The 14,242-nt window shown below is 38.3% G+C and overlaps 1 protein-coding gene across 1 annotated transcript in view; it reads right to left on the bottom strand.

Annotated features, from left to right (window-relative positions):
- Positions 1-6,270: 6,270 nt before the first annotated feature.
- CCNF (cyclin F) overlaps positions 6,271-14,242 on the bottom strand; it is a 31,565-nt gene continuing 23,593 nt past the window's right edge. The window contains exons 13-17 of the mRNA XM_074282722.1: positions 12,531-12,618; positions 11,632-11,731; positions 11,290-11,417; positions 8,992-9,161; positions 6,271-8,135 (exon numbers count right to left, since the gene is read on the bottom strand). Of these exons, the coding sequence (XP_074138823.1) occupies positions 7,675-8,135; positions 8,992-9,161; positions 11,290-11,417; positions 11,632-11,731; positions 12,531-12,618 (947 nt within the window). The 3' untranslated portion in view covers positions 6,271-7,674. The remainder of the gene's footprint in view (positions 8,136-8,991; positions 9,162-11,289; positions 11,418-11,631; positions 11,732-12,530; positions 12,619-14,242) is intronic.

The following is a 14,242-nucleotide window of genomic DNA, read 5'->3' as shown; positions in this document are numbered from 1 at the left end:
TAGAAATAGTCCTATGAGGTCGGTATCCCAAAACAAAAAGAAAAAGGGCCTCAATGTACTCAAATATTTGTAGTAGCTTTTTTAGTGATGACAAATAACTGAAGGGATGCCCCTCAACTGGGGAATGCCTTATATGTTGTGGTATTTTGTTGTGATGGATATTATTGTTCATAAGAAATGATGAGGGGGATAGTTTCAGCAAAACCATGAATGACTTATATGAATTGATACAAAGTGAAGTGATCAGAATCAAAAGAATTTTGAACATAATAGCAATATTTATGATGAACAACTGTGAATGACTTAGCTCTTCTCAGCAATACAATGATCTAAGACAATTTTGAATGACTTATGATGAAAAAAAATCTATCCATCTCCAGACTGATGGAGTCCGAATGCAGATTTAAGTATACTTTTTTTTGACTTTCTTAAAAAAATTTTTTTGGGGGGAGTGTTTTCCTGTATTTTCTTTTACAACATGACTGATATGGAAATGCTTTCCCTGACTGCCCATGTATAAGATATATCAAATTGCTTGCCTTCTCAATGGGGAGAAAAAAAAAAAAAGGGAGGGAGAGAATTTAGAACTCAAAAGTTTTTTTTTTTTTTTTTTTTAAAGCATTGGAAATTATTTTTACATGTAATTGAGGAGAAAACAAATATTAAATAGTTCTTCTAAAAAAATCATACAAAAAAAAACTGAGGAAAAAAAAGAATCAGTAATAACGTCCCAAAGATATTTTTTCATCTTTGAATTTTAGTAAATTAAAAGGGCTATAAAGGCTTGAAACTACTGAGACATTTGGGACATTATGGCAAGGGTGTAAAATGGAATGAAAATATTGCTAGCCAGTAAACTAGTAATCATTTTCTAGTGTCTGGGAGGAGGGGCAGGAATAGAGTGAGCCTTATGGATCTTGTTCCCTTCTCACTTTGATTCTTCTTCTTTATGAAAAATTTCCTTCCATCACAGTGCTGCATGTTTTGACCACCTTTCCCTGCTCTGCCCACAGCCTCCCTTTGAGTGGGAGCCTTTGGTTCCATTCTGCTTAATATGGATGGTTCCATTTTGCTCATTTCTCTAAATTGGATATTGCGGGAAACCATCCAGAACTGTTTGGTTTTACCTGCCTATCTCCTTGGGAAGATTGGTGGAAAACCACCCATCTGAGAATTTTGGAAGAGCAATCTTAGTTCAGTTCATGGAAGCCATGTCAAGAATCAATGATTATGACGATGTCACCATCTGCCGGTGGCTACCAGGAACCGCAAGGAGGGTGGCGAGCTACTTTGAGTTAGGGGAATTCGCCAGTGAGGAAAGGGCAGGAAAACAGAATTTCAGATTTGACAAGGACCCCTGGGGCCTTCTAATTCAATCCACGCTAGAAAGGAATCCTTGGCTTTGCGTACCTGACAAATAGTGTTTGCTTGGAGGAGGAGGAGCCCACTCAGTTCATTCCACTCTTGGAGATGCTCGGAGTCTCTCCTGGTATGAAGTCAAAATTTAACCCTTTGCTCCTCCAGTCTGCTTCTCTTGGGTCTTCCTCTGGGGCCAAGTAGAACAACAACAACAACAACAACAACAACAACAACAACAACAACAACAACAACAACAACAACAAAATATATATATATCTCAAGACAGATGCCCTGAAGTGCCATCCTGGAGTTGCAGTTGGGAGTTCTGTCCAGTGCCTGGATTTTAAGTGGCTGAGGCTTCTAGGGTATTTTGGGGGTTCCCTACCCCTAAAATATAACTCAAGGATTATTATCACTATTGAGCTTACCATTGTTAGCCTGTGGACACAATTAGCTCAAAGGCATTTACTAAGATGGGACACCCTTCCATTAAACCAAGGTTCACTTTTCCACAAATACACAAATCTCTTGAGTGGGCATAAAGTTAGAATACACTAGTAATAAAGCAATACAATGACAAAGCAACAAATTGCTGTAGTACTGCAGGGTCCCTATATCTTTTCTCTTTCTATGATACTCTTGGCTCAGTGTCTCTGCTGGATTATTATTCAGTGGGGCTCTATAGTCCTTATTAAGTTATATGACCATCAGGAGTCAAACTCTCCTCTGCAGTTCAAGTCTATTTTTTTTTTTAATAGTATTTTTTTTCCCAATTACATGTAAAGATTGCCTTTACAATCTCCCCCCAATTAAATGTTTGCTTTCCCCAGTGTGATATATAGCAAAAATATATCCCTAGTTCTATATAGCTCTCTTAAAATCCATGTAGAATATTTTTTTCAACCATACAGATATTAACATTCTTGCATGAGGGTCTGTGTTTATCAAACCTAATAGGCCTAGGAATCACATTCTCCCTTAAATATTTTAAAAAATTCTTGTAGGTTACAATTTGAATGAATCTTGCCCCAAAACAATGATAATAAAGCAGATAAAAAGAAAAAAAAGAAAAAAGAAAATCAAATTTTCTCTCTTAAAAGCAAAGTTTGATCTTAAAGGAGTTTCCAACAGTGATGGGGGACCCTAGAGTTGAATGAAAATCACTCCCTTGGCTTCAGGTGAGAAACTAAGTTCCCTCAACTGAAAATTCCTTAAAGTTCCAGCAATATATTAGGCATTCCCAGGGATCTTCATATTGCATGAGGTCCAAACAAAAATTTCCTTTAACACATAAGGTAATTTGAATGGGCTGGTAGGTGGAAGCAGTGAATAAAGAATGCTGGCCTTGGAGTCAGAAGGATCTGAGTTCAAATATGGCCTCAGACCCTATATTAGCTCTGTAAGGCTGAGCAAGTCACTTAATCTCACCTATAAAATGAGTTGGAGAAGAAAATAGCAAATCACTCCAGTATCTTTGTCAAGAAAACATCAAATGGGGTCATGAAGAGTTAGATATAACTAATCGACTAAACAATAAATCTGAATGGTAGTCCAAATTTCCCCTCACTCAATCAGGTAAGCTAGGTTAAAAAAAAAGAAATGTCAGAAAGTTCTTCAAAGATATGTGGGACTTCCCGCAAAAGAATTAATCACCTAGGGTAAATTATTCCATTTCTAGGTCATTAGGCAAATTTTACCCTGTGGTAGTTTATATGCACCTCAGATAAACTGTTCAAGTTCATGTCAAGTATTATTATTTTAAGAACTACTTTGAATGAATAAGTTATTTGGTCTGTTATAAATATCCAAATTAACTCTAATGGACATATAAAGTTGCTCTTTGAATCCAGAGAAAGAACTGATAAATAGATGTATAAACTAATTTTACATTTACATAACTATCTGTATTTAATGGTAACCATAGGTGAGAGGAAAGGGAAAATTTTACATGATAATTTTGTTGAATATTTTAAAGGCATAGCAAGTTGTACCCAGTAGATTTGCAGTTTCATATACAATCATCTTTTTAATTATATTGTTATGGAAATGCTTCTTATTCCATAATTTAAAAATAAAATTTAAAAAGTTTATATTTGCTTAAAAAAAAACAACTCAAAATGGATGTGTTCCTACAATATGCTCCAGATAAAAGTGCTAGGCAACAGTATTCTAGAGACACAATACTGATGTTCTTCCTAACATCTTATATACTCATCTTGGAAAAACTTCCCACTAAATCTTTATTCATTTAAACAAATTTAAAGCTTTTTAAAAGTGGAATCAGGTTGAGAAGCAATGGGTTTCACCAAATTGGAAGCTGGATGACCACTTGTTTGGTATGTTGTAAGAGGGGTTCTTTTTCTGGTGTGATTTAGATTATCGAAGATTGCCGAGTTCCTTTCCAAGTCTGAAATTCGGGGCCTCCTTAATCTCCGAGACCAAGAACCTAACTGGCAGACAGCATGAGTTAGCAGCGTGACACAGCAGCTGAAGAAGCTAGTCCACTGTGAGAGTACAGCCCACTGCCCTTGTCAGACCTAACGGAATCTCGTGCTTATTTTTGGGCACCATAACTTAAAACAGATGTTGATGAGCTGGCTAAGGTTCGGGGAGAGCAGTCGGGATGGTTAAGGGCCTTGAGAACTAGGCGGACTTATCTAAGTTTAGCCGGTAAAAGGTTCAGGATATACATGATAACTGTGCTCAAGTATTTGAAGGGCTGTTGGGTGGAGATCAGGCTTATTTTGGGGGAAGCCAGTAGTGGGTGAGAATTACAAATAGACCAAGTTAGGCCTGGCGCTAATGAGGACTTTGTTGTGTCCAACTCTAGGGACCCAACGTCTGTGGGATTTTCTTGGCAAAGGTACTGGAGTAGTTTGCCTGCCATTTCCTTCTCTACCGTGTCCACATTTTTCAGATGAGGAACCCAAGGAAAGAGATGTTGACTCACTCATTCTGTTTGGAAAGGCTGCACATGCTTGGGGAGATATCTCCCTAACTGGCTATCCTCAACCTAATTCAGCCTGTCAACCGGGTGTGGCCGGGAACCACTACAGGTGGCTACACAAGGTAGACATTACAGGTATCCTTGCAAAGGGCCCAGCAAGCCCTCACGCCACAGATGCAACCCATGGCAGAAGCAGAGAATAGGGGGCACCAGTATATTTGTTTAAGTCCCTTGATATTGAGGGCAGGGATTGGGCTAGGAAAACCGATCCAGGTACTAGACTAAAACTGCAAATGTTTTAGTAAGATATCAATTGGCACCTACCTATGGTGCTAATTGTGTGACTTGGGTCACGCTCCGTCACTTAAGCCCCATTTCCCATCTGTAAAATGAGGTTGGAATAAATTTTTGAGTTCCTCCTAGCATTAAATTCCACATTTAGCTTATTTAAGATGCTGCATTGGTCATCCACAGCCCCTTTTTTCCCAATCTTTTCCAACTTGGTATACTAAGGGATTGCCAGGGGTCTTGACCTTCTTAAACAATTAGATAAAGGGTCCTCTGAGCAGGAAGCACAAGCACAGGACTAGACCAGGGAGGGGAAAGTCTGGAGACAACACGGGAATGTGTACTAGGTTAGAGTTTAAGGCCCTACTCAGTCACCCCAAGCTCCCAGCTTTTCCAATCTCCCCTACAACACGAGGAAATGGAGACCATTAGGAATAAGGGCTTTGGTCCCTGGACAAATGCTAACAACAGGAAGAAATTAGAACATTAATTTTTATTTTTCACATTTATTTTCATTGGATCAATGAATGGCCAGAGACAATTCTGCAAATAAACTTCCGTTGCTGTCCCATGTTTTGGGGCAGTGTTAAGCTTCTTGGGGCTATATAGTTAAGATGCATTTGGAAATCAGTTGGAAAAACTATTTTAGACCTCAGTCTCTCAGAATCTGACAACCCGTTTGCTAAAAATGGGAGAAAATATCAAGAATTCAGTGACACAATGGTTTCTCAGAAGCATAATTTGGCCAGGGTGTAGTTAATCAAAGATTAATTTGGATACACTTCAGGTTAACTATCTCCCCAGATATAACTCCCTATAGTAAGAGGCTGACTGAATATATTAGTGAAGCCTTTGAATCCTACCATATGTTAATGAAATTGAGTGGAAGGTCCAGTTACTGCTGTTCAGTACTTTCTAAGTCTACAATATGCTGAAATACAGGATTCTGGGAGAGCTGGGCAATGCTATTTTCTGCTCTTTTCCTCCATAGAGAAGACTGGCTCATAACTATGGGGTGGGGGGAAAAAAAAAAAAAGAAAAAAGACTAGTTGCTTCTTTTGCTCATGATAGATGTTTCTGAATCCATTTCTAGTCTCTCAAGCCCAGTCAACTTCATAGACCTGAAGTTTGTTGGTAGATAAGTTCAGAAATAGGTAATTTTTTCCTGTAGCTGAAATTTGATTTTCAAGCTATAATAATTTTTCTAAAAGCAGGACCAATGTGGAAATGTCTTTTTTTAAAATACAACATGAAAAAAAAGCTCAATTGGGAATAATGGGACTATAAGGCATTTCCTTTCCATCATCATTACCAAATTTAGTAAAACTAGAAATTGGGATTAAGCTGAGATCACCCCTTTAGCAAGCTGTAGGGGTTAGGGGTGGGGATGAAGAGTATGGGAAAAACTTTTCCCATAGCACCCTAAGATCCTCAATTGTTCAGGAAATTTCCAATGAAGTCAGTCACTTCTTAAATATCTATAATATCCTTCAAACAACATCCTTGTAATCTATGTGTTTCCATTTCAATTTAAAAGCAATTGAGATTTCCCTTAGCTCTTGAGTTTCCAAGTTGAAGCTTCAAAACAACCACATCCTCAAGAGACATGTTTCTATAGAAATCCTGTCTGTTGCACTAATTCCAGGGGAAAATATAGAATGAGAAGACAATGGATCACACATTATTTCCTCAATGTTGCATAGTTAAAGGGACATACACACACACACACAAACCCCCCCCCACCCCCCAAAAAAAACCAAAAACAAAAAAACTGGCATTTTACCCACAGTAATTATTAAAAGTAAACAATTACTTTACAGTTTCAGTGTTATTCCATTTCAAACAATTTACAATGATGAAACCATTAAAATCCAAACTGCATTGGTATTTCTCTCTCCCCCCTTAATCTATTTGGCCATTCCCACGCAGGAAGCAGGTTGAAGAAATCACATCTTGAGGAAAATGCTTTCAGCATATGTTTGTCATGATGTTACTTGGAAATAGGGCTTGGAATTTAAAAAAAATCCCATTCCCCTTGCAATTGAGTTAATTTTCATCTTAAAGGATGAATTTTTAAGTGAGGGCAGTGCAATGGTAATAAACTAAGAGTGGTCCTAAACCCCACTGTATAAAGAGCAGTTCTTGGCACCAACACTGGACATGGAGACAGTAAAGATGCAACAGCAATAAGTTGTTTAAAAACAAACAAACAAACAAACAAAAAGGCATTTGACTTTTCTATTGTAAAGATTCTTTGTAAAGAGCTAAAAGTTGGTGGGGAAGGCACTTGGCAGTGAAGGCTTTAGACAACTGGTTAGTGAGGGGGAGTTCAAAGCTAAAATATGCCATAGTTCTTAGCTCTTAAAAAAAAAAAGTAATAGCCTCTGCCACCACTGGACACATTTCTAGGTGCCATAAGGACAGAATCCCTTTTGAATGAGATCTCTAGTTCCCCAGGGCCCAGCAAAACCCTGTAGGCAGAGTCATTGTAACAGGGAACTATGTGAAATACTAGGGACATCCTAGCTGTCACTCTTAAGAGCAACATCAATAAAGCTTTTCCCAGGAACGTACCTTTGAATTCAATGTTACTTGAAGCCTGGAATACTAGCATTGGATTGGGCCTGGACATCAGATTTTACTCAGTAAAGAATTCTATTGGAAAGAGGCTCTTCTGAACAGTGAGAATGGTGTTCAGTCTCTGCTTTCCCAGGAGAGCATATACCACAGAAAAAAAAGGTGAAGAAAACAAAATAGACTTAACACAATAAGGCATGATTGCTTTGGGCTTGCATTGCCTAAGAGAAGGATTTGGTACTCTTCTTTTGGTTGGAGAATTCAACTGTGCACTTTTTGTTTTGCATAGGACTAAATGGAAGGAGGTTCCATTTGGTGCCAACAGTGATATTTCTCCATCTTCCACATGTTGGAGTTACCAGTCCACAGACCCCAGCAGGTTGTACATCTGTTACCTTTAGAGTTTATAAGGTACACATTTATGGCCCCCCCCCTACAATCCTTAGAAGGCATTACAGAATCCTTTTAGTAAACATTGAAAGCAACAAACACTGCACAGACGATCACAGACTCCAGAATCCTAAGTTCTTCTTGTCACTATGCTCAGCCACATTTTTCCTCTTCACCTGTCTCCGGTGCAGGCCGCTCTCAATGGGACTGGTGTGAAGAGACTGTAAACATGATTCTAAGGTGGTGGCTGTACACGGGTGAGAGTTTGGGTCCCTGTCTGGGGACAGTGTTGAGGTAGTTTTGATAAACGCTCCAAAGTTGTTCTCCACGGAGGAGGATGTGGGGCTGGCGCTGTTGACTGAGGAGTAGCCTGAGGTCACTTCTGTTCTGGTCTCCCTCTTGTCCTGGAAAAGGAGCCAGTGCTTCTCAGTGTGCGTGTGGTCTGATGGCGGTGGCACATTCTGCTTAGAATGCTCCTCTAGTCGACTGTCTTCATCACTGGACTCCTGACAGCAGTGCTGTTCTGGATCCAGATACACCACAGTTACATCAAGGACCCCGCTGGGAGACGTGACTGTAAGAACAGAATACAAGTCTTGGAGAACCAACTAATGCCCATCTGTAGCACCAAGCTCACTGTAGATGAGAACATTAGATGGGTCACCACCTGAGCCAACTTCATGGGTGTCTTGCCCGGGACAGTCTCTGACAGAGGGTGCTAAGCGACCTCTTATGGGAAGGACCCAATGAATGACCACCTTATAGGTCATTCAAAAGTCAGGAGGCAGCATCCATATAGCTTTCATTGATCATAAGAATCTCACAATGAACTCAACCCTCTCTATTTTTGGAAGACTAATCTTCAGGATAGGAGAGGCAGCAGTCTCTATTCTGGCCTTGAAAATGATAACCTTACAACCCAGTAACATGTAAGATTATATTTGTTCATATCATTTAACTATTTATCCCTTGAGAGATGAATATTAATCTTATACATTGATTAGTTGCTTATATATTTCTTTTATGTATATTCAGATCTTACATTAAAATACTGACTTTTAGAAGTCTTTCCCAGCACTGGTGAGATGTTTCTGCATAAATATACATCCATCTGAGGTTATACAGATGATAGAGGCCTGACTGACCAGAGTGGCAGAGGCACAATTCTCAGCAAAAAAATGACAATTTGTGCTTTTCTCCAGTATTGCTAGAATAATGAAACTTAATCAATTCACTTATTCTTCTGGGCATGACAAAAAAAGCTGAGAAAGCCATCATCGGGTGTATGTTTAAATAGTCTTTAACACCTTTAAGCAAAGATCATGATTCACGAGGGCACACAGGTATGCTTATTACAGTAACCACAACTTAACAAGAAGTGTGTTCTGCACTCAATTTGGAGAAGTGCTTCTGTGTGACCTGACACTTACCATCTCCCTCTTTCTCCCCTTCACTTTCCTGGTCTCCCTCATAGCCAGAGCAGTAGTCCAAGCTCCAGTCCAGGAAGTTGCCCAGGAGAGTTTCCTCTTGACTGGATAACTCGGCAGTAGGTGTTGTCACAAAACTGCCTCTATCTTCCTGAAGGCTGTTTTCCCTTCTTCTGAGGAAAGAACACAATCTAAATTAAATACAAGGCAGGAAAAGTGGCACTGGGAAAGCTCCCCCAGAGAGTCCCAAATAAAATAGGAGCCTGGGCCTGGCTCACTTCAAGATCTTTACCAAGTCACTTAATCCCCTTGCCCCTTTAGGTAAGTAGCCCTAAATGTTTGAGAAATGACACCTCCCTGCTGACAGCTTTTTCCTGCTCTTATTGGAGCCACAGGCAGAAGACAAACAGCCTTGCTTACTAGGCCCACTACAAATAGGTTAATCTCAGATGGCCCTTTATATTTTGCATAGCGGTCCTTTTATTCCTGCCTGATGTGCTCTGTATGTGGCTGTTTTTAATTTTCTCTAATCTATTAAGCCATCTCCTATTGCCTTTGCTCCTCTCAAAAGATACCAAAAAAAGACCATTTCTTCTTTACTAAGAGGTCCTCAAATCACCTTCTCCTCCACTATTCTATTCTCTTATTTTTTTTCTCCAGTCCCAGTCTCAGACATACCTTCCCACCATTATCTTATTACCATTTTGGGGCCATTTTTGCCAATATGCAGGGCATGGGGTGAAATCTCAGGATTGTTGACCTGCATTTTTCTTTTTATTTATGATTTAGAGCAGTTTTCCATACTTTTGTTTTATATTATTTATTTTGTTTATGTATTTTGGATAACAAACCCTCTATCAAAGATATTTGACCAAAAGATTTTTTTTTTCCCATTTGATCATTTCTCTTCTAATCCTAGGTGCATTAATTTTGTTTGTGCAGAAGCTTTTTGGTTAAAAAAATAATAAGTTATCTATTTTATCTTTGGTAAAACCTCTATCTCATTTGGTTAAAAATACATCTCCTATCTACAGTTAATAGTAGTATGAGATTTATTTTTCTTCTTATTAAGGTTGGATAACCATTTAGAATAGATTGTGAAATATGGTGGCATGCATTACTCTTAACTTCTGCCAGACAGCTTTACAGTTTTCACAGTTGTTTTTAATCAAATAAGATAATTCTAGGTAATTTATATTTTTCACTTTCCAACACTTGGTTATTAAATTCTATTTTTGATTCTCCCTTGCCTAGTCTGTTGCATTGATCTATATTTCTGCTTTTTAACCAATATTAGATGGTTTTGATGACTACTGCTTTATAATGTCTGAGGTCTGGAAGTGGTTATTTCTCCTTCATCTCTACTTCTTTTTATTGTTTTTCTTGATATGTTTTTCCAAATGAATGATTACTTTATGGAATTCTATAGAGTATTACCCCTGGTAAGTTGATTAATATAGCACTAAAAATTTCTGGCATTATGTTTTTTCAATATTGGTATGGCCTAGCCATAAATACTGAATGTCCTCCCAGCTATGTTAAATAGTTATTTCTGAAAAGAGTATCTTTTAACAGTCTATACAAATCTTCTGTGTGCTAATTTAGTAGGTAGATATTCAGATAGTTTATGTATTTTATGGCTATTTAGAATGGGATTTCCGTTTCTATTACTGCTGCTCGTAGAATTGATATTGATAATTTAAGGATTTGATAGGCTGCAGCTTTGCTGAAGCTATTGTCTCAATTAGCATCTCTCCTGATTCCCTAGGTGAGATAGATGCTTTTTATAATACTAAAATAAGCTTTATGCCTGTATTTTCTAAGGTCTTTTTGAGTCAATGTTTATTAGCAATATTAAAAAAGTAATAATAAAAATTAATAGTTTTCTTTCTGTGTTTTATCTTTTCCTGGTTTAGGTACTATGATTAAAATTGTCTCATAAAAAAGATTCTTGTAAGGTGCTTTCTTTCTCAATTTTTGAGAATAATGTGTAATTTGTGTACTGTCTTTAAAAGTTTGACAGAATTTTCTTATGAATCTAACAGGATTAGGAGTTTTTCCTTTGGTAGTTCCTTTATAGCTAGAGAAAAATAGTAATTTTTTCCTGATATAAATAACACATTGAAAATACTGAGCATAGGGGTAGCTAGGTGGCGCAGTGGATAGAGCACCAGCCTTGAATTCAGTATTTGAAAAAAAAAGTATACTGAGGCAAAATTTTAAAAGCAGGACATAGTCCCTTTGGTGAGATAATAAGAGCCTTGGTAAAAAGAACTCAGTATGGATATGAATCCCACTTACCTTTTGGTTCTCTTCCCAGAAGGCGAGTTGAGGAAGGTCTGAATTTCTGCCACACTGAGGGAGGAAGAAGGTTCTGTGTCCTCTTGCTTCACTCCTAATAACTTACACAATTGGCCATAACCCATTACCTGGGGGAGTGGGAAGGGGGGGGGTGCAGGGAGGAGGGGGAAAGAGAGAAGGATAAAATGTAATACTTTTTCATCTTCTCCAATACCAAAACATGAATGATAGAAAGTTTTTGAACAGGTGGGCTGGTAAGTTCAGTTATACACACTTCTCCCACATCTGAACATTCTTAAACCAAACTTTTTAAGATAACTGGTCAAAGACAAAGAAGTATACCTTTTCTTGACCTATTCCTTCATAACGTTTATCCTCAAAACGTTGTTTCACAGCTGTCAAGGAAACTTGTCTATAATCCTTTGGGGCATCATCATGGAAGCTAACAGAACAAAGTAAAGGAGGAAGAAAATAAATGATAGGAATCAAATACAGAGAAGTGACTCATTTCCATTTCAGTGACAATGAAGGCTTAAAAATCAATTTTAAGCTAGAGAGAAAAATGCAAGATATTCTAAATGAGTTCAGAAAATACATCTGTTAAGATTGGTACTAGACCCTTGAGAATCATTTAAGGCTCCCGTGGAGCATGCAATTGACTGTGAGAAAAGTCAAATTACTCTCCCAAGAAGGCCCTATCTAACTCCATCACTCTGGGAGGAGGAGATGGGTAGCTAGAGAGACAAAGAAAGACCAACATTAGTACTTTTTTCAAAAACAGTTCCTATTCTCATGGAAGTTTCCCATTTGATCACTGAAATGATTTACTATGTAATAATCTGGCCATCAAAGGTCTTGGTGAAGAGGCTAAAAGAACCATAGCTCCAAAGTCTTGACACTGAGCTTGACAGAAGAAAACTTTGTAAAGCATAGAAGCCATCTTCTTGGGCTTGGTTATTATTATTTTCTCCTGCCTGTTCATTTAGACTTCCTGTATTCATCAGTACCACTGGAATAAAGAAAAATCAAACTTTCTTTAAATGCTTGGTATTATAGCTTAGTACTGATACAAACATGTGCAGTACAACAACCTGTCCAATCTCAAAGGAGATCTGGTACTGCATAAGTCTTCAGATGATTTGGAAAAAATGTTTTAGACTATAGTGTTGCTCAGAAGTTGAATAAACAGTAATTGCATATAATTCCTTTCCCTTTAAATTATTGTAAACTTTTCAACTTACCATTTTTTGTGAAGGCTCAAAACGCAGGGTATCAGGTCTTCATAGAAGAATCCAGTGCATTCCCACAATTGACTTGTCCAGGGATGTGCTGGGAAAGAAGGGTCAGAATTAGACAAAGTACTAGGGCTATATCATCACAACACTAATTTCTCAAGGACATTTTGTTTCTTAGTGCCAAAAAATAGTCTCCAAAGATTTAAGTTCCCTACCTCAGTAAAATTCTATCAGCAGCAATGGCACAGCAATCTAGTTAGTGTACACAGGACTTACCAGAGCCTTTCTTCCCTGGCTCTGACGGCATAAACAGAAACTTACAAAGCCAAATAAAGACTCAGAAAAGGGATTTCAATTCCTTAGAGTTGTGGGGTCTTTACATGGAATCTAACATAGAATAGTTACTGTCATTATTACAGAATGACAACCTATCATTAAATGAAGCCAAAGAGAGATGATAGGGAGATGAAGTGCTTTTTTTTTTTTTTTTTTTTTTTTTTTTTTAGCCACAATCCAGTGCCCTCACCAGAGCCTGCTCACCTGCTAGCTAACTGTTGAAAGAATTGCAAACAATTAAGACAAATTATCAATGAGAGAACACCTTATACTTTTTGAGGGGCAAAAGGGGGGAGAAAACAGTAGGGGAGAAATTAGTGATAACACAATTCTGATAGTTCTTAGCATCCAATTCAGGAGACTGCTATCTTGGCTAGAGGAAGATCAGTAATGCTTTGCTCATTTTCCCTTTTCAGTATCTGTCATTGGGAATGGGCATGACTGCCAAGACCACCATTCCAGCCCAATTCAAGAATCTAGGTTTGGGGTCTGTACTACCCGGGCCATTTCACTGGTTATTCTCTGCACCAAAAGGACACCATGCCACATATGTCAGGCAACCTAAGCTCCCCTCAGAATTCCACATGTACTTTGATACCTGAAAAAGCCAAGAGGTTTTTCAGTCTTCCTATATTGGCTGGAGGAAAGGTTGTATTGTAGCTTTGTGATGGGGATGGGTGAACAAGTGAGAAATGGGAGAAAGAAATCTAAGAAGATGAGCCTGTAGAGCTGAGAAAAACTTTGTAGAGAATCAGGAGTTGCCTCTGGAAACAGATCCAAGAAATACCCAAATTGGCATAAGTATAACATCCTTTCATTCTTTTCCCTGGTTCTGCCAGAACCTGCGAAGCCTTAGAAGTCACTTCCACTCTCAAGGTCAGAAGGAAATAATGATCTTCTTCTCTCTGCTTCCCAACAACGGTGATGAAAGATTAAATTCATACAATAAAGACTAACTATATGTCCACTCATGGACTCATCTTCTTAACCAGTTATAAATAAAAAGTCTCCTACCCGGGGAGCTCAGAGGAAGATGTACATACAGACAACTTCACTCTGGATCACTGCTGTAAAACCACAATTGCTGGCTGTATCCCATCCTTTGTAACCCCTTCTGAGATTTCACACAGCTTGGGCTATGCCTTGAGCTTCTAATCCCACCTTGGATGCAAGAGAATCCATAGGTTATCCTGTAAATCTTGATTTTTCTCTTTCCCCCAGAAATAAATACAAATAAGTTTGATAGAGATTTATGAACTATGAAATGCTACCATTGTCAAATTCTACACCAATCTTATAACTAGACTGCACTTCAGGTATGATGGAGAAGTGCACAGACCAGCTGTGTGACTGGGGTGAGTCACAAAAGGTGTTGATAAAAC

The sequence above is a fragment of the Sminthopsis crassicaudata genome, chromosome 1, assembly GCF_048593235.1.
Source record: "Sminthopsis crassicaudata isolate SCR6 chromosome 1, ASM4859323v1, whole genome shotgun sequence".
Classification (NCBI taxonomy): Eukaryota; Metazoa; Chordata; class Mammalia; order Dasyuromorphia; family Dasyuridae; genus Sminthopsis; species Sminthopsis crassicaudata.
Note: the sequence above shows the minus strand (reverse complement) of the source record. Positions and strands in the feature narration are given on the sequence as shown.